Genomic DNA, 23696 nt, shown 5'->3' on the forward strand with positions numbered 1-23696 from the left:
AATCATTTGGCACTCAGCCCTCCTATGGTACAATGCTCACACCCACACATGACCCCTGGAAGGACCACAGCCTTAACTATACATAACTATACAATTATTTGGCACTCAGCCCTCCTATGGTCCAACGCTCACACCCACGCGTGGCCCCTGGAAAGACCACAGCCTTAACAATACATAACTATACAATTATTTGGCACTCAGCCCTCCTATGGTCCAACGCTCACACCCACGCATGGCCCCTGGAAAGACCACAGCCTTAACTATACATAACTATACAATTATTTGGCACTCAGCCCTCCTATGGTCCAACGCTCACACCCACACGTGGCCCCTGGAAAGACCACAGCCTTAACTATACATAACTATACAATCATTTGGCACTCAGCCCTCCTATGGTCCAACGCTCACACCCACGCGTGGCCCCTGGAAGGACCGCAGCCTTAACTATACATAACTATACAATCATTTGGCACTCAGCCCTCCTATGGTCCAACGCTCACACCCACACGTGGCCCCTGGAAGGACCACAGCCTTAACTATACATAACTATACAATCATTTGGCACTCAGCCCTCCTATGGTCCAACGCTCACACCCACGCATAACCGCTGGAAGGACCACAGCCTTAACTATACATAACTATACAATCGTTTGGCACTCAGCCCCCTTATGGTCCAACGCTCACACCCACGCCCCTGGAAAGACCACAGCCTTAACTATACATAACTATACAATCATTTGGCACTCAGCTCACACCCACGCGTGGCCCCTAGAAGGACCACAGCCTTAACTATACATAACTGTACAATCATTTGGCACCCAGCCCACACCCACGCGTGGCCCCTGGAAGGACCGCAGCCTTAACTATACATAACTATACAATTATTTGGCACTCAGCCCACACCCACGCGTGGCCCCTGGAAGGACCACGGCCCTAACTATACAGGCCTTTGTCGCAAAGTGATGTCTTCATCTTTTAATACACTGTCTACATTTGTTATAGCTTTCTGTCCAAGAAGCAATCGTCTTCTAATCTCAAGGCTGCAGTCACCAACCCCAGTAGTTCTGGAGCCCAAGAAGAGGAGATCGGTCACTGCTTCCACCTTTTCTCCTTCTATTTGCCATGCAGTGATGGGACCGCATGACATGATCTTAGTTTTCTTAATATTGAGTTTTAAGCCAGCTTTCTCACTCTCCTCTTTCACCCTCATTAAAAGGCTGTTTAGTTCCTTTCCACTTTCTGCCCTTACAGTGGTATCATCAGCATAACTTGAGGTTGTTGATATTTGTCCCAGCAATTTTGATTCCAGCTTGTGCTTCGTCCAGCCTGGCACTTTGCAGGATGACAGCTTTCCTGAGTCAGGGCTCCGAACAGCAGACGGAAGAGGGGAGGTTCCCACCATGACGGAGGGAGCCGGGCCCTCCGCACACAAACCCTCACTGGTGCTTGTCTGCGGCAGGCTCCGTGGAGCCAGTGCTCACAGTACTGCCCACAAGTAAACTGCCGCCGGGCAAGCTGCACCGCCTACTTCCAGACACCTGTGGGTGTCCAGTGGCCGCAAATCCCTGAAGGCGTCCCAGGGAAGCGGCCCTGCTCCTCCTCACAAGGACCTCTATGGGGAGCGGGGTGTATGAGGCGAGTACCTTGGGATCCACGAGGGCCCCGGCCTTGATGAGGTACTTCACCGCGTCCAAGTGGTTGTTCTCCGCCGCCTCCATCAGCGGGGTCCTCTGGTCCTCGGAGCACGTATCAATGTTGGCGCCCGCCTGGTGAGAAGAGGGACAGATGCTCAGCCTGCAGCCACACCCACGGAGCAAACGCCCCCGGGCTCAGACTGCGGAGACCCAGGGAGCACAGGGGCTACTTTAGGTCTCTCTGCCGTCTAAGCCCGAGGCTCCAAAGTGATTGTTCTATTTTCTGTCAAGAAGAGCATTTCACTTCTAAATTAACTTGGTAAAAATAGCAACATCACTGACAATCCCTTAGAAATAAGAAAGTGAGACCCGGAGGTGAGGGGACCAGCTTGCAGTGACCTCGGAGCTCTTTCTGGGTTGTTCTAATGCTCGCTGAAATAAACTGAACAAAAATTCATTTCGAGCATGTATTTTCTAGTAGTGGGTGTACTTAAAAACTAATGGGCGAGCAGGACTCCCGGCGTAAATTCTGTCCAAAACTGCAGACGCCCAAGGTGAGTTGTTCACTCACAGCAAAGCGACTATTTGGCAGCTGAATCTTTTTTATGTGGGGGAGAAACTAATTTCTTAGACTAATGTACAAAGAGCTAACAGGTACAAGGTTGTTTTTATTATTAGCAACTAAAGCACAAGAGTAACGGTTTAGTGAGAAACTTAAACAGCAGACGGAGAAGGGCGCACAGAAGCCGGGGCTGAGCAGCGGGGGCTGGGGCTGGGAGGAGGCCCGCTGGCCTCCAGGCAGAGCCTCGGATGAGGGCAAGGCGGGACCGGGACCCCACAGCACCTGGGGGGCACACAGGGAAGGGGCCGGCAGGGCACAGTGCTATGGGCCTGGAAGCGGCGTGAGGCAGCCGCTCTGCCCAGGTGCACAGCCAGGATGGGCCTCTGCCGGCGGAAGGCCAGGCAGTGCCTGTGACTGGGGTCACACACCTGGCAAGACTCCCCCAGACCCCCTGACACCCTGATCCCTTGGGGTAGGCAGCCCCAAAGGGAGGGCCCAGGTCTGAGAGGGTTGCACAGGCTGATGGCCAAGAGCGGAGGCAGGGGCTGCATTGCAGAGGGTCAGGGTCAGAGGGACATCTCCCCTGCCCAACACCAAGACCCTGGGACCGCAAGAACTGGTGCTCCATGTGCTTGTCTGAAACCCGAGCTGGTCAGTGATCCACCCAACCAGCAGCACGGAAGCCCCACACAAAGACATGTGGGCAGCCCAGGACCATAGCAGGGAAGCCAGCCCGAAGGTGAATGACCATCCCAGGGAGAGGTGGGGCGCCCGGGAGATGACACCAAGTCATCTGAGACACGGGAGGAGGGGGATGGAGGGTGAGCCCCAGAGAACAGGGCGGCTCTCTTCAGGGCAACAGCCACTGCACTCCCTTCCCTGGGCCCCAAGGCTGCGAGGACAGGCACCTTCCTAATCGGAAGACTCCCAGCTCACAGCCGGCACCAGGTCAGAGCAGAGCAGGCAAGAGGACCTGATCAAACCTCCTAGAGGGACAGACAGGGACAGAGCCAGGACAGACAGACGTGCAGGAGAGACGGATGACCAGCAGGAGAGGCCAGAGCAGGGGCCAGAGTGGGGACAACTGGACGCGGACAGAGGCTGGGACTGGCCCAGTCCACTGCAGCGCATGGAAGGCGGCACCTGCTTAGGCACTGCAGCTGCCTAGTGAAGCTGCTTCCACTGAGACTTTGGCATGGAAACGCGTCAGGCCAGGAATGACCAAAAACACTCTTCATAGGTGCCCCCCACCCTGACCACACCGTGAATAAGGGCGCTTCCTGTCTGCCTGGGACCAGGAGAGGGCACAGGGCCAGGGCCAGGGCCTGCTGGGAGCGGGGGAACAGGGAGCAGGCACCCAGGAGAGCCGGGCCTCCAAGAAGCAGCGCTGTGGGGTCCAAGTCAGAGCAGAGCAAGCCCGCCCACCGCGCACGCCGGGGCTCCGGGGAAGGGCGGCCCGCCTCGGGAGTGCGCCGCCCCAGACACCTCTCAGCTGCCCACTCAAGAACCTCACCCGAGAGGTGCCCAGCCATCACACGTCCAGACTCGGACAGACAGTGCAGAGTCGTAAAGATCACTAACAAATGAAGTGTTGGTTTTTCCTAAACCAACTCTTCCTAAACCAACGCATAACATTTTATTCTGCAACAGTTCACAACTCGAAAGAAGCGGCAAAACAGAACACAACACTCCTGTGCTCTCTCCCAGGACGGTCTCCTCAATCATGGCCCGTGGGCAGAAGCAGGAACAGACCGTGGGTCAGCGAAGTGGCCCCCAGGCTGCGCTGGGCCCCCCGGGTCTAATGACCCCTTAGCTGCTGCTCTTTGAATGAAAGAAGGCAAACAAGTCACACCACGTGGAGCTCAGAGGCGGACAGAGCTCAGTCGTGTGGCCGAGGACGCTGGCAGGGGTGAGGATGCCTTCAGGGCGGGGCAGCGAGGACGCCTGGTGAGGACGCCTGCAGGTCAGCGAGGACGCCTGCAGGGCAGCGAGCCCACAGACACGCGGTAATGATGGCGCCAGCCCCAGAGCTGCCCAAGGAGGGGACACGGCGCTTCAGGGAAGAAGCAGACCAGGCCGGTTCCCTCCAGAGCCATTAAGATGAACCGAGGTGCTTCTATTTTAGACTCTTCTTTACTAATCACACAGGCTTTTCTGGTGGCTCAGCGGTAAAGAATCCACCTGCCAATGCAGGACTCTTCACACCCTGGGTCAGGATGAATCCCTGGAGAAGGAAAAATGGCAACCCACTCCAGTATTCGTGCCTGGGAAGTCTCATGGACAGAAGGGCCTGGTAGGCTGCAGACCGTGGGGTCACCAAGAGTAAGACATGACTAAGCAACAACAATAAATATATGCACGTGCGCATATTTTAATGTTAAAAAAAAAGCGGGGTCTCCCCTGGTGGCTGAGTGGTAAAGAGTCCATCTGCCAATGCAGGAGACGTGGGTTCAATCCCTGATCTGGGAAGACTCCACGTGCCAAGGAGCAACTAAGCCCGTATGACACAACTACTGAGCCTGCGCTCGAGAGCCCGGGAGCCACAAGAGCGCAGCCCACGCACCTCAACTACCAAGGCCCAAACATTCAGAGCTTGCGCTCCACAGCAAGAGAGGCCACCGTAGAGACGCCCGAGCACAGCAACTAGAGAAAAGCCAGAGCAGCAGTGAAAACTCAGAACAGCTCACTGCAGCAGCTCAGTCATGTACGGCTCTCTGCGACCCCATGGACTGTAGCACGCCAGGCCTCCCTATCCATCACCAACTCCTGGAGCTTGCTCAAACTCATGTTCATTGAGTCGGTACTGCCAAAGAAAAAGATAAATAAATAAATTTTTTCTAAAAGGTGGAACTTCCCTGGTGGCTCAAAGCATCTGCCTGCAGTGCGGGAGACCCGGGTTTGATCCCTGGGTCAGGAAGACCCCTTTGAGAAGGAAATGGCAACCAACTCCAGTATTCTTGCTTGGAAAATCCCCATGGACAGAGGAGCCTGGTTGGGTTACAGTCCCTGGGGTCACAAAGAATCAGACACGACTGAGCAAATTCACTTTCTTTCAAAAAGGTGGGGGGAAATAGGTCCTTTCGAAAGAGTGCAGAGCCGCCCCCTCTAAAGGAAGAAGGAAGTCAGAAGAGGCGGGAGCAGAACCCGACTGCATGCTAAACAGGTCCGTCCAAATGAGCCTCTGGCCCGCCCAAGGCAAAGCTGAGAGGGATCTGACAAGCAGGTCTCAGGCATCAGGAATCTAAACCAACGGATAAACCTACTGTAAACTTCAGTGCAAAAGCGGCTCCACACTGACACACAACCCTATCCTGTGTGTGCAGCGCAGGTATGGAGACAGGGGCAGGACGGAGCCGCTGTGACCACACACAGGAGACCAGGGGGCGGCGACTGGTGCCCCAAGGCCCCGGCGGAGGCACACTGTGCTCCCGGACCAGAGCCCTCCTGGGGCCCCCAACACGAAAACTGCAGCTGATGGGCCCAACCAAGAGTCCGCCTCCAGCATTTCAGCCCCTTCCTTTTCACACGAACAAGCCAGCACCAGGCATCTGGGTAAAGCCTGGGATGAGACAGACTAGAACAGAGTTTCCAATGCTGCAGGGAGACCCAGAGGCCACCGAGAAGGGTCTCTCGGACCCAGAGTCACTGAGAAGGGTCTCTCGGAGAGCAAGCGAAGACGCAGGGATTCAAATGAGGCAGCACAGGTGAACCCCAGAAGGAGCTAAGAGTCACGTGGAGCGGACTCGAAGGACGCAGAGCTGGAGAGAAGGTGCGCCAGATAAACACGGGGTGGGCACCCAGGGAGGGCCCCAGAGCCCAGACAGAAAACCCCCAAGACTGAACTGGGGGCTGGGCAGCAAGTCTAGACCCACAAGTGAAAGGAAATTTCCTGAAGGATCCAGAGATGAAGAACCAGCTGAAAGATGGCCTCCGGGGAACAGAGGTCCCACAGGGGCCTGGGATTGGGGGACCTCCCAGAGAGACGGCGCTGAGAGTGGGCAATGCACTTTCAGACAACACAGAGACCAGGATGCCTGCTGGGTGGGGCTGCCCCTCACACAACCATGGAATATTCACCTGACCACAGGACGCAAGCTCTCACTGCAGGAGGTAGGCAGAGGGGCACATGTGCATGCCTGGGTTGAACCCCCCAGCCTGGGAAGTCGGCAACTTAAAACCCAAAGTGAATGAGAACCAGTCGGGAAACACCAAGAGGCACGCAACCCTCAGGACAGCAGCGGCCAGACCTCGGGCCCTCGCACTGCCGCCCGTGGACCGCATCCGACCTGGATCAGCATGTGGCAGATGTCCACGTGGCCGGCCTCCGCCGCGGCATGCAGGGGCGAGCGCTTGTTCTGATGCTCCATCTTGAAGTTGGGGTCAATCCCGTCAACTGCAAACAAACAGGAGGTGCTGATCACTCATCAGGCACGACCCCAGCACCCAGGCGGGCCGGTCCAGGGTTGAGAGGTCCCGGGGGATAGCAGGCAGGCTGTGGTCAAAGGCCCCAGCACCACGCCTAACTCTGAGCCCCTGGCTGTCCGTGTCCCCCAGCCGGCCTCTGCCCCAACATGAGGCTGGAGGGGCCTCAGGATGGACGCTCCATGGGAGCAAGACCCCCAGGCCAGGCCCTAAGGGGAGGCGATTACTGAGCGCAGCTCCCAGCCTGGCATGGACACGGACCATGAGGTTAACCCCAGAACAGTGAAGCAACCTCAGCACTACACAAGGTCTAACGGGAAAATGATAAAAACTGCCACTTTGGTCAACATAAAATAAAACCTTTTCTCCCCCATAACAAACTGCTGCACTTGTTTCTTAACTTCCTCTCAAGTAAAGAGATTCTGCGTCCACCTTCTCCAGCCCAAAAGTCAAGCCTAAGCTGTGAGCTCAGAAGCAAAGCGCTGCCTGCTCCTCAGCACCCGGTGGGTGAGAAACACAGCCGCAGGAGGTCACTGACAGCACAGGTGTTCCAGGCTCCTCTCTGCACGGAAGACGCAGGCGCGCCCACACCGCACAAGACGGTTCGCCTACCACGCCCCTGCTGACTCCACTGCACTTAACAATCACATGCCTCATTCCTGCTAATTCCAAGTGAATACACCCACCACTGTGACTGACTGAGCATGGACACCTCAACCAGGAAGAACCCCAGGGGCACCCCGTGCGCACCAGCCAGAGCAGGGGGGCAGGCGGGGACACAGGCGGGGACACAGGCGCTTGCCCACCTACCCAGCATGAGCAGCACCTTCTGTAGCTCCCCTTGCCGCGCCGAGAAGTACAGCTGCTTCGGGTGGAAGCGGAGTTTCTTGGGTCTGTGGAGAGAACACGGGTCAGCGGTGAGCACAGCTCCCCCGCCACGCACGCGCGCGTGGACACATACACACACACACGTCTACACACACACACAGGCACACACACCACCTGCAGGCCAGGGAGGCCTGGGTGAGGCCCTTATGCCCAGCCCTCAAGGTGAAGGAGGCCACATCTACCACGCATCTCACAATAAAAACACTAAAAACGCGTGACCATCCCCTTCACCTACACATGGGAATGGTCCCTGAGGCCTCTGCGTTCCATACGGGGCACAGAGCGAGCTGCTGCTCTGCAGCATGAGGTCGAGGGACCCCCAAGGTGGTGGAGCAGGGTATCCCACCCAGCTACACCCACCCTGCTCAAGTAGAGTCTGGGCCTGGTGAGGGGGCAGGGCACCCAACAGTCACTGTGAGACCAGGGCCAGAGACCAGGCTGGAGGCGGACAGAGAACCGTGGGGACTTGGGACCGTGTCCCACGACGCAAGCGCCCAAGAACAAGACAGGAACCTGACGCTCCAGGGAGGAGACACACAGCCTGGCTGCAAGCCCTGACCACAGGCCCTGTGCCCAGGGTCACCGGGGCGGTCACCAGTGCGCAGGGTCACCTGTGCGGCCACCTGTGATCAGGGTCACCTGTGAGCAGGGTCACCTGTGCGGTCACCGGTGCGCAGGGTCACCTGTGCGGCCACCTATAAGCAGGGTCACTTGTGTGGTCACCCGTGTGGTCATGGATCGGGGGCCCCAGGCCCTCCTGCAGACTCCCAGGTGGGCTGCAGGAGTTGGGAGCCGCAGGCAAGACCAAAAGGGCCCCTGTTCCAGACCCGCCCTCACAGATGAGCAGCCTCAGAGCAGAGGCAGCCCTCCCGGCCTGAGGTCAGAGCTCCGGCCGGCGGCGTCTGGGAAGTCTTGCCGGCCTCCGGGACCATCACCACGCCTTCAGGGGATGTGCCACCACAAGTGGCGACTGTTTTCCAGAATAAGGTGGAAGTGCGCGAACAGCCCTGAGGGCGGCTTCAGTGACTCCCGGGAGCGCCCACGTCCCGGGGGTGCACATGGCGGGGACGTGTGGCCTTGGCACGCACAGACGCTGGGGGACGGGGACACCCAGGAATGCAGTGGGGGCCTCGTGCAGGAGGACGGGGTTGGGGGGATGGAGGCTACAGGGAGGGCTTACTTCTCGGAGTCCAGGGCGATGAGCGCACTCTCCAGGGTCTCCTTCCCGGGCCCCTGAGAAAAGCCCGGCGCTGGCTTCCCCAGCCCAGCCGGCCCTGTGGGGTCGAAGCCCTCGGGCATCTGGGGGGCCAGGCTCTGCGGCTTGTCCTCCTCTGAGAGCAGGGGGCCAGCAGTGCTTCGGGGAGGAGGAAATAAGTGGAATTCTGAGTTTTAGAGACATGCAAACTCTCCCCTCTTATTGAAATCAATGAATACACACAACAGGATCCCCTCAGACCCCCAACTGTGCTGCTTCTCCAAGACAGAAAATGACCTCGGGCTCACTGACTGTCTGCTCCAGGCCCGGAGGGAAGCACCCAGACACAGACCAAATCCCCAGGGAACAGAGGACACACAGAAGTGAGGGCAGCCTTTCCTGGACTTCTGGCCAAATGTTCAAATTTGCTTTAGAGAATGAACTCCAGGTTGAATCTCAAGTCCACTGTCTGACCAACACAAGGAACACCTTATCAAAGAGCACTGAACTTATAGATTAACATAATTAATTCACAAAAATATGATGGCGTCAACACCACCCCAATACTAAATTCTGAATGTTTACAATCTGAGCCTCTTAAATAACCTTCAGCAGACTTTCAGTCACGGGTTAGGGTAGATCATGAGTTTGCTGCTGTTTTGAAGGCTCTCCTTCACCCGGGCTTCCAGCTGGACAGGCTGGTGAGGACAAGGCTTCTGACACCTTTTCTTAACTGATCATCTGGCCGACTAACTCCAATTAGCTCTGAGTTCTTCAGCTATTTCCACCTAATTCTTTTAGGAAGAAAACTATATGTTTGCAATACAAATGCCTCTCTTATAGACTGTTTCTTGTGTGTTCAGTGAGGGCCTCCAACACATGCCACAGTAACAGCAGACTATGCAGCAGCTGATACTGGCATTCCACACGCACACGCACACACGGGCACACACAGGCACCGCTGTCTCAGGGAGCGCTGCGCTTCAACACAACACGCTGACACATATCACCAAGGCCAGGGCGACACAGGTCCACACGCAGGCGAATGAGTGTGCAGAGGGGACGCGTGCGCCAGCAGGGAGGGAGGCCCCTGGCACACCGGGGACATCGGGCCTTATCAGGGGGACCCTGAGGGCTGGGGGCACGTACCTGCCCGTGGTGGTGTCGGCCCTGCCTTCCGCTGCACAGCTCTTCTCCTGCCCAGGGGCCAGGGTCACCGTGGATGTCGTGTCTGCCTTTGCAATGGTCACCTCTTTGGCCTTGGAGGTCTCCTCCCCACAGTGGGGACAGTAGCTGGCATTATTGACTCGAGAGGCACAGGCTTTGTGGAAACGATGAGAAATGCTGCTCTCAGGCTGACATTCCATAAAATTACCCTAAAGATGAGAAGGCAAAAAATTATTCTTCTAACTGGGACTAAAATGCAGAAAAGCAAGTGAACCCGAGGTGCAGGCACATGTGGGGCAGGAAGCCGGCATGGGGAGCAGAGACAGCCTGCGGCCCTGCGCCCTCCCAAGGCACGTCCACGCGCACCCTGCTTGAAGCGGAGGGCATCCCCACCCCCACGCCTCTGTGCCGCGTGCTCGGGGGGGTGAGCCACGTGTAAGACCAGGTCCACAGGAGACCCATGGAGGACACACCCAGGAAGCAGACTCACAGACCTGAGAGCTGGCAACAGCCCTCAAGAGAACCCAGCCAACCGCAGGCTGGGCTCTGGGGTGGAAAGCAGGACCCAGGATCATCTCCTCATCCATGAAAGGCTGCTGAGGACAGGGAGGGCACAGAGTTGTGGCGTCTGGAGAAACCCCAGGAGAGAGGCTCTTGGCCGGGAACATGAAGGGCCACGTGGAGCCCATGAGCCCAAGAGAGGGCCTGGGAGCATCTGTGGCCGAGCCACCAAGGAAGACGGCCCAGGGCACTGCAGGTGAGGACACGGGGGGCAGGCGGCCCTGCTGGGCAGACCTGGGAGCAGTGGCAGGGGCGCTGGGGGCCCGGTGCCCTGAAGGAGGGCGGCACTCACAGCTGTGCAGAAGTAGCCGCAGCCGGGGCAGCACTGGTGCTTGGCCATCCGGCCCCGGTGGTCCTCGCACAGCACCAGCAGCGGTGCCGTGCTGGACGGACGCATCAGCTCATGCTTCACCACGCTGTTCGTGCACCTGCCCAGCTGCAATCAGGAGAGACCAGGTCAGCGCACCACACCCAGCACGGGAGGGGGTCGGGGAAGCACAGGGAGCAGGCAGCCTGGTCCTCCACGTCCACCCACACACCCACCAGAAGAAACAGGTCACGTGACACAGGTCCAGTGAGAGTCAGTGCCCCCCCGCCCCCACAGAGAAACCAGGAATGTGCTGGTCGATGGCTGTGTGTCTGTCAAACGCGTGACAGAGACGCACGCTGAGAGGCAGCCTCAAGCATGTGGACAGTGCCTCTGTAAAGTTCACGGGAAGGAGATGAGGGAACCGGCTCTGAGGGCGTCAGCCACTGAGGCCGAGGTGGCCTGGGCATTCAAAGAGAAGAAATATTTTTGGGACAGTAACAGCAGCTTAAGAACTCCCTGAAATCCCACAAAAAAACCAGAGCAATTAGACAGCAAAACCAAAACCAGAGATGACACTTAAAACCAAAGGCCACAGGATGCAGGTGGGTGGGGTGGGCCTTGAGACACCAGGGTCCGGGCGGTGACAGGGCAGTACCCCATGGACCCAGGACAGGTGGGAGCCAGACACCAGAAGGGCCTCCCTGTACCCCAGAAGAGCAGGCAGCCTGGGAGATGCTGCCCAACCCCAGTGGATCCAGCCTGGGACCTGGAGCCAGCACAGGCCAGCCACAAGGAGCCCTCAAACCCAACCTGCCTGGATGCCCCCTCCAGTCAGGGCACAAGGAAACCTGGACAAAGCTGAGCTGAGAGAGACCAGGATGGGACGAGAGAGAGGGGAGGACGGAGAGCAGTGTCCTCAGAGCCCCTGCCTTCAGCGTTCTTGTTCACTCTTCACTCTCAACAACGGCTGAGGCCCAAAGGGCTCTGCCCAAGTGCAGCTCGCCTGTTATCAGTGACCATGTTAGAGACAGAAGGTTTATGTTAACTCACGTTAAAATGACAATCAGCCTATCACAGGAGGAACATCTTTAAATAAACATTATTTTTAAAATATTTAATGAAAAATGTGTCATTGCTTTATATTGTCCACAAAATCCTTTAGCATCTGGTTTCATAAGACAGCCAGGCAGTATATCTGCTTCTGCATTCAGAGCAGACAAGCGTGGACATTCTTCTCTGACTCCACAAGGGGGTTCCTCAAAAGAACTGCTGCGAGGTGAACATCTCAGTCCACCATCCACTGATTTCGTACCCCTACCCTGAGACCATCCAGGTGTCTGGACTGTGAGTGACTCTGTAACACCATGGAAATCACTCGTTCCCCGAGTTACACAGACAGTGCAAACGCTCCTGTGCACTCTGTGGGTAAGCAGCAAGTAAAGGCAGTTCGCTTTCCAAGTATCACTTCGAAATGGTCTTCACAACGGCATTTCAGTATCGCTGTGCAATGACACTCTGAGTCTAGGAGGAAGGGGACCCTGAAGGCCCAGGGGCTGCGGGGAGGCTTCGGTGACCACAGTAACACAACCAGACTGAAACCTGCTGAGTCTGTTCAAACACCTGAGCTCACAATGGGATTTCAGAAGCAGAGCTGGTCAACCTCCGAAAATGAGAGAGAACAAATCCACAGCCTCAACGACCAGGAAATGAAGAGAAGGCCCTTCCTTCGGATGCTCTGCTGTGGAACGTGACGAGATGCAATGACAAGGTCCTCAGGAAACCACTGGCTGCTAAGTGAACAGCGAGCGGCACGCTGAGCAGCTCTGAGGGGCAAACATGGGCAGTGAGGCTCCACAGCTCCAGCGTCAGAAGAACCCGGAGACCACGCCACAGCCGGGGTGTGCCCCCGCTAAGCCAGGCCCACCCCCGTCTGAACTGCAGACAGCAGCAGGACGCCCCTGTCTAGGAGCCGCCGACTCCCCACAGGGTCCAACGGCCTGGCTGTTCCACAGGGAAGCACAAAGGACAAATGGGCGGCGGTGTCCAGAACACCCATGTGGACAGTGAGACCGTTCAGAAAACACAGAAGCCAGACGGTGGCTACTCGGGGCCAATCCCGTCTCTGCCCCTGCGGGGGTTGCTGGGGTGCCCACCACCTGAGACAGACTCATCAGGCTGAACATCTGACCTGTACTGTTTTCTGGATCAATTTCCCAGGAAAAGACCCTGAGTTCCTAAGACAAACTTGGGAAATGGCAGTGAGGAGGGACAGCGGAAGCACCAGTTCATTACTCAGAAAAGCATGAAGAGACACCACTACTTGCTCTGCAAACCTAGGACGGGCCCGCCTCAGGGCCCAGGAGCCCCGCAGGTAAGGGGGTCACCTGCCCCAGCAACACAGTGGTCGTGGAAGGAAGTATGGGAAGCTGCCCAACTGCTTGCCCGGCAGCGCTCCGAGGGCACAACTGCGCTGCGGGGAGCCTCGAGGAGCCGCGAGCAAGGGGACCGACACGTCCCTGCCAAGGTGCTCTGGCCAAACCCAGCTGGGCGCAGGGACCTCCGCAGCGCCCGGACAAGTGCTGGGCCTCCAGCCCTGTGACCCGGGATGAAGGAGACCGACCGGCTAGGAACACCCCAGGCCAGGCAGGTGCAGGCCCACAGGAAGCAGAGGAAGCTGCCTGCGTTTGGCCAGAGCAGAGGACACACACATCCAACCATCCACGAGGCATCATGTGACAGCAGGAGCCACTGCTGTTTCTGCTCCACGAGACACGCTGTGACCACTGGCTCAAAGCCAAGAGTGGCGGCAGCTGGCCCCGAGCAGCAGGGTCAGAGGTCAGCTGCGAGACTCTCTGTATGGGAAGCTCCTCTAAAGAAGGTGGGCAGGGCCTCAGCCTCTGCCATCCATGAAGCAGGAAAGCCTCTGGGAAGCGTGGCCTCAGCAGAGCAGCACTCACAGCCATGTCCGCCCTTAGCCTCCCAGCATGGCCACGCAAACGGCCCGCCTCCCCAGGCCGTCCCAGCGCGGCCAGGCAGGGCCCTCCCCCGACACAGACGTGGCCAGCTCACCTGGTGGTCCACGCTCTCTGTGGCCATGCACTGGTTGTTGGCCAGAGTGGTGATCTCCCGGCTCTTCGGGGTCTCCATCCGGCAGCTGCAAAGGGGTACCTCCTGGAGGCCATCCGTCTCGCCTGCATCAGGACCGTTGGCCAGCCCTGCGGTCACAGCAGACGCATGAGTGTCGCCACCACGCCACCCGCCCAGCTACACTCGGGTCACCCGGCGACAGGGTCCCTGCAGACACGCTCACGGCAGCACACAGGGAACCCAGGCCAAGACTGCACGCCCCACGAGGAGAGTGCTTGTCTTCCCTGCTTGGTTTCAGAACTGCAGCCACAAAATAAGCGCTTGGTCCACTCAGAAGGGGGGCTTCCCTGGTGGCTCAGATGGTAAAGAACCTGCCTGCCAATGCAGGAGACATACGAGATGCAAGTTCAGTCCCTGGGTCAGGAGATTCCCCTGGAGGAGGGCATGGCAACCCACTCCAGTGTTCTTGCCTGGAGAATCCCATGGGCAGAGGAGCCTAGCGGGCTACAGTCTATGGGGTCACAGAGAGTGAGCCACGACAGACACGAGTCAGCACCACTTGGGAGGGTTTAGAGGCAGCCCACTTAGTGATGACCCTCTATAACCACACAGAGAGCCTGCCCATCCGGCAGAATGACAGGCGTGCAGAAGAAAACCAGGATCACGACGAGCCTTTCAGGCACAGCAACATCACCCCGACCTGCCTACAGCAGGCGAGGGGGCAGCACCAGAGAAAGGGGGCCCGTGGCCAGGCTGGCTTATGGTGGGGACACAGGTTGGTGGCCAGAAAGAGCCCTCAACCCAGCTACGGCTTCCAAAGGAAGGTGAGTCCCCATTCCTTCTCGTGGCACAGTCCCTTTTGGCCTGCTCCCCTCCCTGCTCAGGAGCCTGGACAGGCCCAGGACATTCGGGACCCAGGCCCAGCCGTGCCCTGGTGGCAGAAGCAGCCAGCTTGTGCGGGAACCAGGCTGGAGGGAGACCCTGAGACCCTGGGGGCCCCACCCTTGCTGCCTCCCAAGAGCAAACAAAGGGGTGGGACCCACCTGCGGGGACCCCGACGCTGCTCAGCAGACTGACTCTGAGCCCAGGACACAAGCCGCAAGGCCAGGGAGGGCCCGCCAGCAGCCCAGGCAGCAGAGCCACAGGGTGTCAGACAGACAGGTCCCAGCAGACGCCGTGTGTGCCCCCCCGGCTCTGGCCGTCTGCCCACAGCCCTAGTCAGCTGCTGGGGTCAGTGCAGTACCCAACCCCGGCTTGGCAGACCCGCGGGCACGGACGAGGGCCACTGCCCATCCCGACACAAATGCTCTCCAGGCTGGAGTCGGGACCCCGTGACCAGGTCGGTCCCTGCCTTCCCGCCGGTCCAGGTCACAGGGCTCGCTGCCAAGGAGCCCCAGGCCCCTGCCCTCCCGTCCAGCCTCTGGGCTCCACAGCTGCCTCCTCGAGGGTCTGAAACTCCAGGACTGAATATATACAACTGGAGACCCCAACTCATCCCTGCAAAGCGCCGGCTCTCCAGATACTGTTGACTGGGCGGCCCCCAGCAGGGCTGGCACCATGGGAAACACCCCCAGAGAAGCATCTCACCCCACACCTGGCAGCTGCCTCTCCTCCTAATGCAGGGCTCCCACCAGCGTGGCCCTTACTTGGAGGAACTGAACATAAACACGTGAAGACAGAGGCCACCGCCCCTCAGCCCAGGGCTCAGCCTAGACAGGCGTCCCCACTGCCCTGCCCTCGCACCGCCGACCGTGGACAATTTGGTAAAATAAGCACTACTTCCTGCAGGCCTCCAAGTCAGCACACTCCTGAGACAAAGCTAAGAACGTTTAGAAGCAGAGAACACACACGTCACATCACCATGAAGGAGGGCGTGAGGAGATCACTGGATGGTTTCTGCTACCTTTGCAGCAGGAAGAAAAGCTGCTACTTCTCTGACAGATAAGCCTATGACTTTCTCCCTAAGCTACAGATGTAGTTTCCTAAACTGAACAAGTAACCGAAATTCCCCTAGTGCTCACAGCTAAAGGCCATTCATTTTTCCTTTCCAGAACATCTGGCTGAATCCCTCCAGAAGCCATACCCTTCAGCCACCAAAGTCCATGAGACAAAGTTAACAGGGGTTTTACATTATCCCCAGGTTTCAAATTGATTTCCCAAAAGGGCCAAATAGCTGTTAGCTCTTTTTCCAGAAAAAGGTTTTCAGATGGTGGGAGTACACGGCCCCAGTGTCAGGACCCCAGCACCACGGAGCGAGGCCCTCGGTGAGGGGCCCAGCCGCGGACACGCACCACAGGGCATCTGAGCACCAGCAGCTATCACCGACGTGGGCACACATTCCCGCCAACACTGCTGGAGTCCGAGGCCATGGAACCGTCAGTGACGCAGACTACTGCCACCTGTGGGCAGAGGCGCCTCTCGCAGGGAGCCCGACAAGAGCGCGTGTGGCCCGTGGGACCGCCGCCCCGGCAGGTGTCTGCACCCGACCTCTGGGGCACAGCAACGGGCACCGTGTCCTGCCCACGTGGCATCCAACGTGCCCTCCCCCCACTGGCCCCACCACGCACGCGTTCACCTTCTGTGTCAGAGGTCAGCGCACCCTGGACACGGAGATCCAAGGAGTCCAGCGGCACCTCCATGTACCCCCCGCCGTCGCCAGGCGCCGTTGGCTCCACACTGCCCGAAGATGACGCAGAGGCTTCAGAACCTGCAACCAAAGGTGCCCTCATCAAACGGGGGCTGAGGTCGCATCACTACCCTGAGGCACAGAGGCTCGCCAGCCACGCAGCTCACACACATGTGCACAAGTGTCATACAGACGCTCGCCAGACACAGATCACACACGCGCGCACGAGTGTCATACAGACGCTCGCCAGACACAGATCACACACGCGCGCACGAGTGTCATACAGACGCTCGCCAGACACAGATCACACACGCGCGCACGAGTGTCATACAGATGCTCGCCAGACACAGATCACACACGCGCGCACGAGTGTCATACAGACGCTCGCCAGACACAGATCACACACGCGCGCACGAGTGTCATACAGACGCTCGCCAGACACAGATCACACACGCGCGCACGAGTGTCATACAGACGCTCGCCAGACACAGATCACACACGCGCGCACGAGTGTCATACAGACGCTCGCCAGACACAGATCACACACGCGCGCACGAGTGTCATACAGACGCTCGCCAGACACAGATCACACACGCGCGCACGAGTGTCATACAGACGCTCGCCAGACACAGATCACACACGCGCGCACGAGTGTCATACAGACGCTCGCCAGACACAGATCACACACGCGCGCACGAGTGTCATACAGACGCTCGCCAGACACAGATCACACACGCGCGCACGAGTGTCATACAGACGCTCGCCAGACACAGATCACACACGCGCGCACGAGTGTCATACAGACGCTCGCCAGACACAGATCACACACGCGCGCACGAGTGTCATACAGACGCTCGCCAGACACAGATCACACACGCGCGCACGAGTGTCATACAGACGCTCGCCAGACACAGATCACACACGCGCGCACGAGTGTCATACAGACGCTCGCCAGACACAGATCACACACGCGCGCACGAGTGTCATACAGACGCTCGCCAGACACAGATCACACACGCGCGCACGAGTGTCATACAGACGCTCGCCAGACACAGATCACACACGCGCGCACGAGTGTCATACAGACGCTCGCCAGACACAGATCACACACGCGCGCACAAGTGTCATACAGATGCTCGCCAGCAACAAACATCTCAACACACATGCCTGAGTGTCATACAGATGCTCGCCAGCAACAAGGATCATACAAACACGCACGCAAGACACACAGACATGCACCAGCCACACAAATCATACACACACACGCAAGACGTACACTCAGCAGCAAAGCAGATCACACACACCCCCGCCCACACTTCTGCCTGGACCCATGTCCACTCGAGCCCCCCGGGGACGGGGCAGCTGGGTCAAGGAGAGCAAAGGCACACACACAGGCAAACGCCTCTCTCTGCAACCTCATGAGCTGGACGAGAGCTGGTCAAACGATCTGAGGGCACAAGTGGAAACCCCGCACGCCTTCTGTCACGTTAAGTGAGAAAGCGAGCAGCGGGTCTGAGAGACGAGCTGCTGCGCGGCGACGAAAGGCGCCCCAGACACACAGCGTCACTGGGGACCCGCCCAGCTCAGGCGGCAGGCGCCAGGGTCCACAGGGAAAGGCTGGAGGGAATGTCCACCCGTGAGAACGGGGTTTGAGGAGCCCCTCACCCACCAGAGGGTAATGCACTCTGAACATGCAAGAGAAGCAAGTGTGCGAGTGAGGAGCCATCAGGGGTGGGGGTCTACATGACCCAAGAGGCCACCTGGGTATCAGTCATCATAAGGGCATCTCACTGAAGAAGCCTGTGAAAACGGGTGTTTACACAGCATAGTTAACACTGCCAGCAAAGGGCAAATGCTCACAGTTCACAGAAAAGCTTTAAACGCTAGCCACTGATGTTATTTCAATGATGGGAATTGAACAGTTATAATACAGAAGTTTGGTATCCAAAGACCCTGAGTCCAGGCCAGTCTGCACCCAGATCTCAGGCAGGAAGGAGCTGACCACCTGCAGAAATCACCACCCACCTGAGGAACCCCAATAGACTGTGCAATTTTGAACACTTTATAAAGGGAACACAATTCAAACTCCTGTTTGAACAAACACCCCAGCAGGAATCCTGCACACTGTGCCCAAGATGGTGGCAACAAAGTCTCCACCCCAGATGACTCTTGGTCTTTGGTCTACAGTGGCTTCTGTCACCGACAACAGAAACACAGGGTGTGTGATCTCGGCTGACGGTTCGAGGCGGAGAGACGAGGAGCCGTGAGGAACAGAGAGGAGCTTCAGGGACGACATGGCGCCTGGCGGCCACAAGCCCCACACACCACCTGACCCAGTCTCAGGGCATCTGCTGTGCGCGGCTGCCAGCGGCCCTCTGCACTTCGGGGGCAGCTCCACGACCCGCTTCTCTATCGGAGAACCGAGGCTGTGCAGCACTTCCCACCAGCAACGACACGGATAACCCAGTGACGCGTGGAGAAGCCAAAGAGAAGTGCCCTCCATGAGCAGGCTCCACGGCACGGGCCCCAGGCGAGGACCCCACAGAGCAGCACCGGGCCGCAAGGGCTGACTGGGGAGGGGTCTTGACCAGGCACAGGCGTGGCAGGGCCTCCTGTCACAGGCGCCAGGGGGGATCACCAGCCCTGATCCAGAGCACCACACACCCCCTGCAGCGTTCAGTCCTCCAGAGCAAAGCTGCAGACAAGGGCTGGGCCACTGAGCCTGAGGCCATTCCCCTTCCAGTCTGCCTGAGACAGAACCAACCCCGGATCAAGGGGACTCACCAAAGGGCTGAGCACCGCTTCATGGCCCAGGGCCTGGCCCCAGAAGACCAAGGGCAGGACACAGGGTGTGGGGGAGCGGTCATCAGGCAGCCACCCCTCGGGGCCTGCAGGCAGGAGACCACCGGGCAGGACCCGTGTATCTCTGATAAAGTCACTTCTGGGGTGTCTGCTTTCTTAACAGTGCAGTAGGCCAAGTGAACGAAGCCCTACGCAGAACCCAGCCCCGAGGCACGTTCTCGCCCAGGCTGCACGCAGCTCCCGTGCTTACCTAGCACAGAGCAGGGCTTCTTTTTACTTCTCCTCCTCCTCTTCCTCGCCGGCTTGATCCAAGGGCTGTCAGGCTTCCCCTTCCTCTTGAGGAACTTCTTCTTGATGCTGGACTCAGAGCTCTGGGGAGCGGGGGGAGGGCAGAAAAGCAGAGCATGGGTTCTGGGCACAGAGGCTCCGGCTCCTGCTGTGTGGCCACCACTTAACCGCAAGATCCCTCTCACTCCCAGGCGGTCCCTTCCAGGTCACATTCGTAAAGATGCCCATGCTTGTCCCTAAACACACTCCAAGCCCAGTTACTTGAGTTTCAACACAAAAAAGAATAAATGGGAAAGTTCTACCAGACACTAAAGAAACTCAGTAAGAGAATCCACTTTCAATCACACGCACCCATTCGCCTTGCTCATGAGAAAAGGGACAAAGCCTCGGTCTGCCTCAAGTCTACATCCAAATTAGCCAGAACCCAGAGAACGAGACTGTCACTCCTCGTGACACGTCATGATTCCTGAGTGTCTGCACCTCACATCTCCATGCAGACAGGATCTAACTGCCTCGAGCTAGACAGACAGAAAGCGGGCCCACACACCACACTGCCAAGCCTAACGCGAGGGTCTCGCAGACCCGCTGACCATGGATGAGGAGACAATTCAGGAGCCTGTGCTCGCGAGATCCGTAGACACACTGGGGCAGTTCAGTGCCTTCCCGAGAGCTGCCTGGGAGCCTGAGCCCTGGAGCTGGGCCCCCAGCGCCCTGTGCCTTCGTGGCAGAGCCCAGGGAGGAGCACGAACTGCACTGCACCAGGGCCAGGCCCCAAGCAGATACACACGTCACCACAGGGCCGCCCTCACATCTTCCTCTTAGCCCCCACGAGGCCACCATCTCCCTCTCAGAGACCTGCCCTGGCTGGACGGACATGGCCATGAGCTCACCAAGCCCCCCAACCCCTGAGCCGAGCCTCCGACCCCACCCTCAGCTCTGAGCCCCGCCCAGCCTGGCAGGGCCAGCGGCTTCCCCGGACCCCGCTGTCCGCCGGCCCTGAGGCCCCTCCTGGCTCTGCGCACAGCCGCTCCACGGGGCAGGACCCAGGGCTCACGCCACACGCGCACGCGGGGGTTACCAGGTCAGACTCATCCCCATCCTCCTCCTCGTCTGCAGTGCCGGCCGACTCCTGCTCCTCTTCAGACTCGCCGTCCACCTGAGTGGCCACGCAGGGGCCCGAGAGAGAAGAGAAGTCAATGAGACCCTCTGGGGGCAGGCACCTGGACCCCCGTGCTGAGGGGCTGCTGGGGGCGCCCACGTGCCCGCTCCACACCGAGGGCCCAGCTGGAGGGCAGCCCTGGTGTGGAGGAGGGCATCAACTGAACACAGATCAACGCGGGTGGCAGACAGCAACTAGAAAGGACCAGCGCACTCAGCACAGATGAACACAAAGTGCAAAACCAACACGCCCCCACCGAGGGCCCAGGCCAGCCCAGGCCTCAGGCTGCGACGAACGCTCAGACCCCTTCCAGGTGGGCACGCGTGCCCAGCCTCCCGGCGGCAGCACCCAGCATGCTTCTCTGAGTCACCTTCTTCTAGCAAGAAGTGTGTTGCAGAATCCCTCCCATCACAGAGCAGAGGGGCCCGTGCTCACCGCCCCTGCCTGCACGGTGGCCCTGAAGGCCGCGTGCACCCGCGCCTGCCTCTGCCCTGCACACATGCCCACTGTGATTCCTCCAGGGGCTGCAAACCTCCACAATCCCACAGGACAGCTAAGGCCCCCGGGGAAGCAGCAGACACGGGCTCCCACCGCGGCCGGCGCTCAGGGTGGGGGATGCCCACAGCCCCTGTGTCTCCATCTGAGTCCGGGAGACCACACCCCTGGCCCATATTCCCCTGGGTGCCTGCCTTCGAGCCGCACACCCACAGGAGCGTTCTCCTCTGTGCGCTAAACACAAACCAACACGTTCCCACCGAGTCTCATGGGCTTTGTTTCTCCTCTTTCTTCTTACATAGAACTTCTGAGATTCCAGCCGGACAAGTCAAACCTCTCCACCTCCCACTATGTCACGGCTTCTGGGTTTGTGTCTTACAGTAAGCCTTCATCTGAGATTAGAAAAAACAGTTTCCAAAGCTTTCTTCCCCCAGCTGAGTATTTTGTGTTAACTCTTTTTTTTTTAACTTTTGGCTGCACTACAGGGCATGTGATGTCTTAGTTCCCAACCAGGGAATGAACCCTCATCCCTACCCTGCAAGCACAGTCTTAACTACTGAACTACCAGGAAGTCCCTGTGTGGACATTTTAAATCTTCTAGAATTTGCTTTCTTAAGTAACAGCTTCTCTGATTTATAGCTACCCTTGTACACAGTGGTCTGAGTGTGCTCAGAACCGTGAGACCACCACCCCGCGTGTCTGGAACGAAGTCCACGTCTCCTGTGCCCCGTGACCCACGGCTCATCGGCCTCCACTCTGCTGCCAGTCATCCCGGTAACGTTCACTGAGACACTTGCGGCCTTCGCCCCCAGCTGGAAGCCCAGCTCTGACAGCAAACTGCTGCGCTGCAGACGGACGGCACGGTGGGCGGCTGCCCCGCGTGGTGCCTGCCCGGCCCCACCAAGCCCCATCCTGCCAGCACCGCCCCCATTCCCGCCATGACATCCCGACATCAGCTGGCCCCACCCAAGGTCCGTGAGGATTCTGATGAGTTTAAGGATAACATGGGGCAAGGGAAATTACACAAGGGATCTTCTCATTCAAACTATGGGTCATTCCACAAACTTATGTTTCTTTAAACCTCTCTCAGCAAAGTTGTACGACTTTCCCCTTACAGGTCAAGATTTCTCTTGTCAAGTTTACTGCTAGGTACTCTGGCGGTGTTACAGGATGATAGCTAACTCTGGGGGTGACACTGGCTCTGTGTTCCGAGTCCTCAGCTGCTGAGACCATCCCAGGACCAGAGTGGGAGCGGCAGTCCCTGTGCCCAGGCCCAGCCGCACAGTCCTGACCTTCCCGGTCGTAAATGCCAGCCGGCATCCTGGGCATGCTGCTGACAGGCTGTCCGCAGGTTCTCCGACTGGCAGGACCACCCACACTTGGCCAACCGGCTACAGCAGCTGCTCAGCTCATTTCCTTGGACGTTTTAGATGAGGATTATATTCTCAGCAAACTCTCTCCCTTGTCCTTTTAAATATTAATGCTCCCTTCCGGCTTTCACCTCACAGCTTCGCAGCAAGAATGACCAACTTGGCGCATTCGTGTGAGGCGAGATGGGGGCTACTGCTGCTGCTGTCCAGTTGCTCAGTCGTGTCCGATTCTGTGACCCCACAGACGGTAGCCCACCAGGCTCCTCTGTCCATGGGATTTCCCAGACAAGCATACTGGAGTGGGTAGCCATCCCCTCTCCAGGGGCTCGCCGACCAGGGGCCACACTGGGGCCTCCCACGCCAGCAGGCAGGCTGTTCCATCACTGAGCCGCCAGGGAGGCCCTGACCGTGGCCGTCTGCATCTCCTCTTCACTCGTGTTTGTGACGGCTTAAAACCTCCACCAACACGTACAACTTCCTCCCAGGATCTTTAGTCAGCTTTATTTAAATATCTTTAAACTGCACTGTGTAGTTTTTTATTTTAAAAACAGTGAGCAATAGAACTACCCACTGAAATGGGCAGATTAACAACTTCTGAAACTCCTGCCACATGACTGTCAAGGGAGGAGTAGGGGTCAGTGGACAAGAATGCACACAGCAGCTGCAGGGACCGGCTGAGGCCTGGAGAAGGGCGGTGAGGGCAGCACCGTGGCTGGCGTCTGGGACGCAGACAGATGGGCATCCGCGGGAGCATGGCAGGCAGAGGCCACGTGGGGCAGGGACCCAGCCAGCAGGCCGCAACACTGGGGACAGCTGCACCCTCCCACCCCGTCCACAGTGCTGAGACCAGGGTGCCAAGCGTCGGTCACCAGTGAGGAGCAGGGGCAGCATGCTGGCCGCGTGCACAGGGGCTCCTTTCCTAGAGACAGCCCTTTTAAGAAGAACCACCACCACACAGATGAACAGCTGAGTTCCCGAGAGGCATCTCACAAGAGAAGGCATCCACATGGCAAATGCTCGAGGATGCCCCCAACCTTCTCGGAAGCCAGGAAACGCGAGTCAGGCAGAACTGCGGCGTGGATGCACTCGGCCCGAGGCACACATGGGGCGTGTGGCCCCCAGCGGGTGCA

At 58.3% G+C, this 23696-nt stretch overlaps 1 protein-coding gene across 10 annotated transcripts in view; it reads right to left on the reverse strand.

The window, feature by feature from the left end:
• Window positions 1–23696, reverse strand: part of EHMT1 (euchromatic histone lysine methyltransferase 1) — a 119898-nt gene that overhangs the window by 23254 nt on the left and 72948 nt on the right. For 5 of the 10 annotated variants that reach the window (XM_055400834.2, XM_088840962.1, XM_088840961.1 and 2 more), the window contains 11 exons: window positions 20621–20698; window positions 19505–19625; window positions 16402–16533; window positions 13809–13954; window positions 10722–10865; window positions 10363–10461; window positions 9851–10077; window positions 8687–8860; window positions 7429–7511; window positions 6483–6589; window positions 1644–1766 (listed from right to left, as the gene is read on the reverse strand). In XM_055400834.2, the coding sequence (XP_055256809.1) occupies window positions 1644–1766; window positions 6483–6589; window positions 7429–7511; window positions 8687–8860; window positions 9851–10077; window positions 10363–10461; window positions 10722–10865; window positions 13809–13954; window positions 16402–16533; window positions 19505–19625; window positions 20621–20698 (1434 nt within the window). The remainder of the gene's footprint in view (window positions 1–1643; window positions 1767–6482; window positions 6590–7428; window positions 7512–8686; window positions 8861–9850; window positions 10078–10362; window positions 10462–10721; window positions 10866–13808; window positions 13955–16401; window positions 16534–19504; window positions 19626–20620; window positions 20699–23696) is intronic. The other 5 variants (XM_088840964.1, XM_055400839.2, XM_055400837.2 and 2 more) reach the window with 3 other exon arrangements.

The sequence above is a fragment of the Moschus berezovskii genome, chromosome 11, assembly GCF_049115385.1.
Source record: "Moschus berezovskii isolate FMDL1 chromosome 11, NW_MosBer_1.0, whole genome shotgun sequence".
Taxonomy (NCBI): Eukaryota; Metazoa; Chordata; class Mammalia; order Artiodactyla; family Moschidae; genus Moschus; species Moschus berezovskii.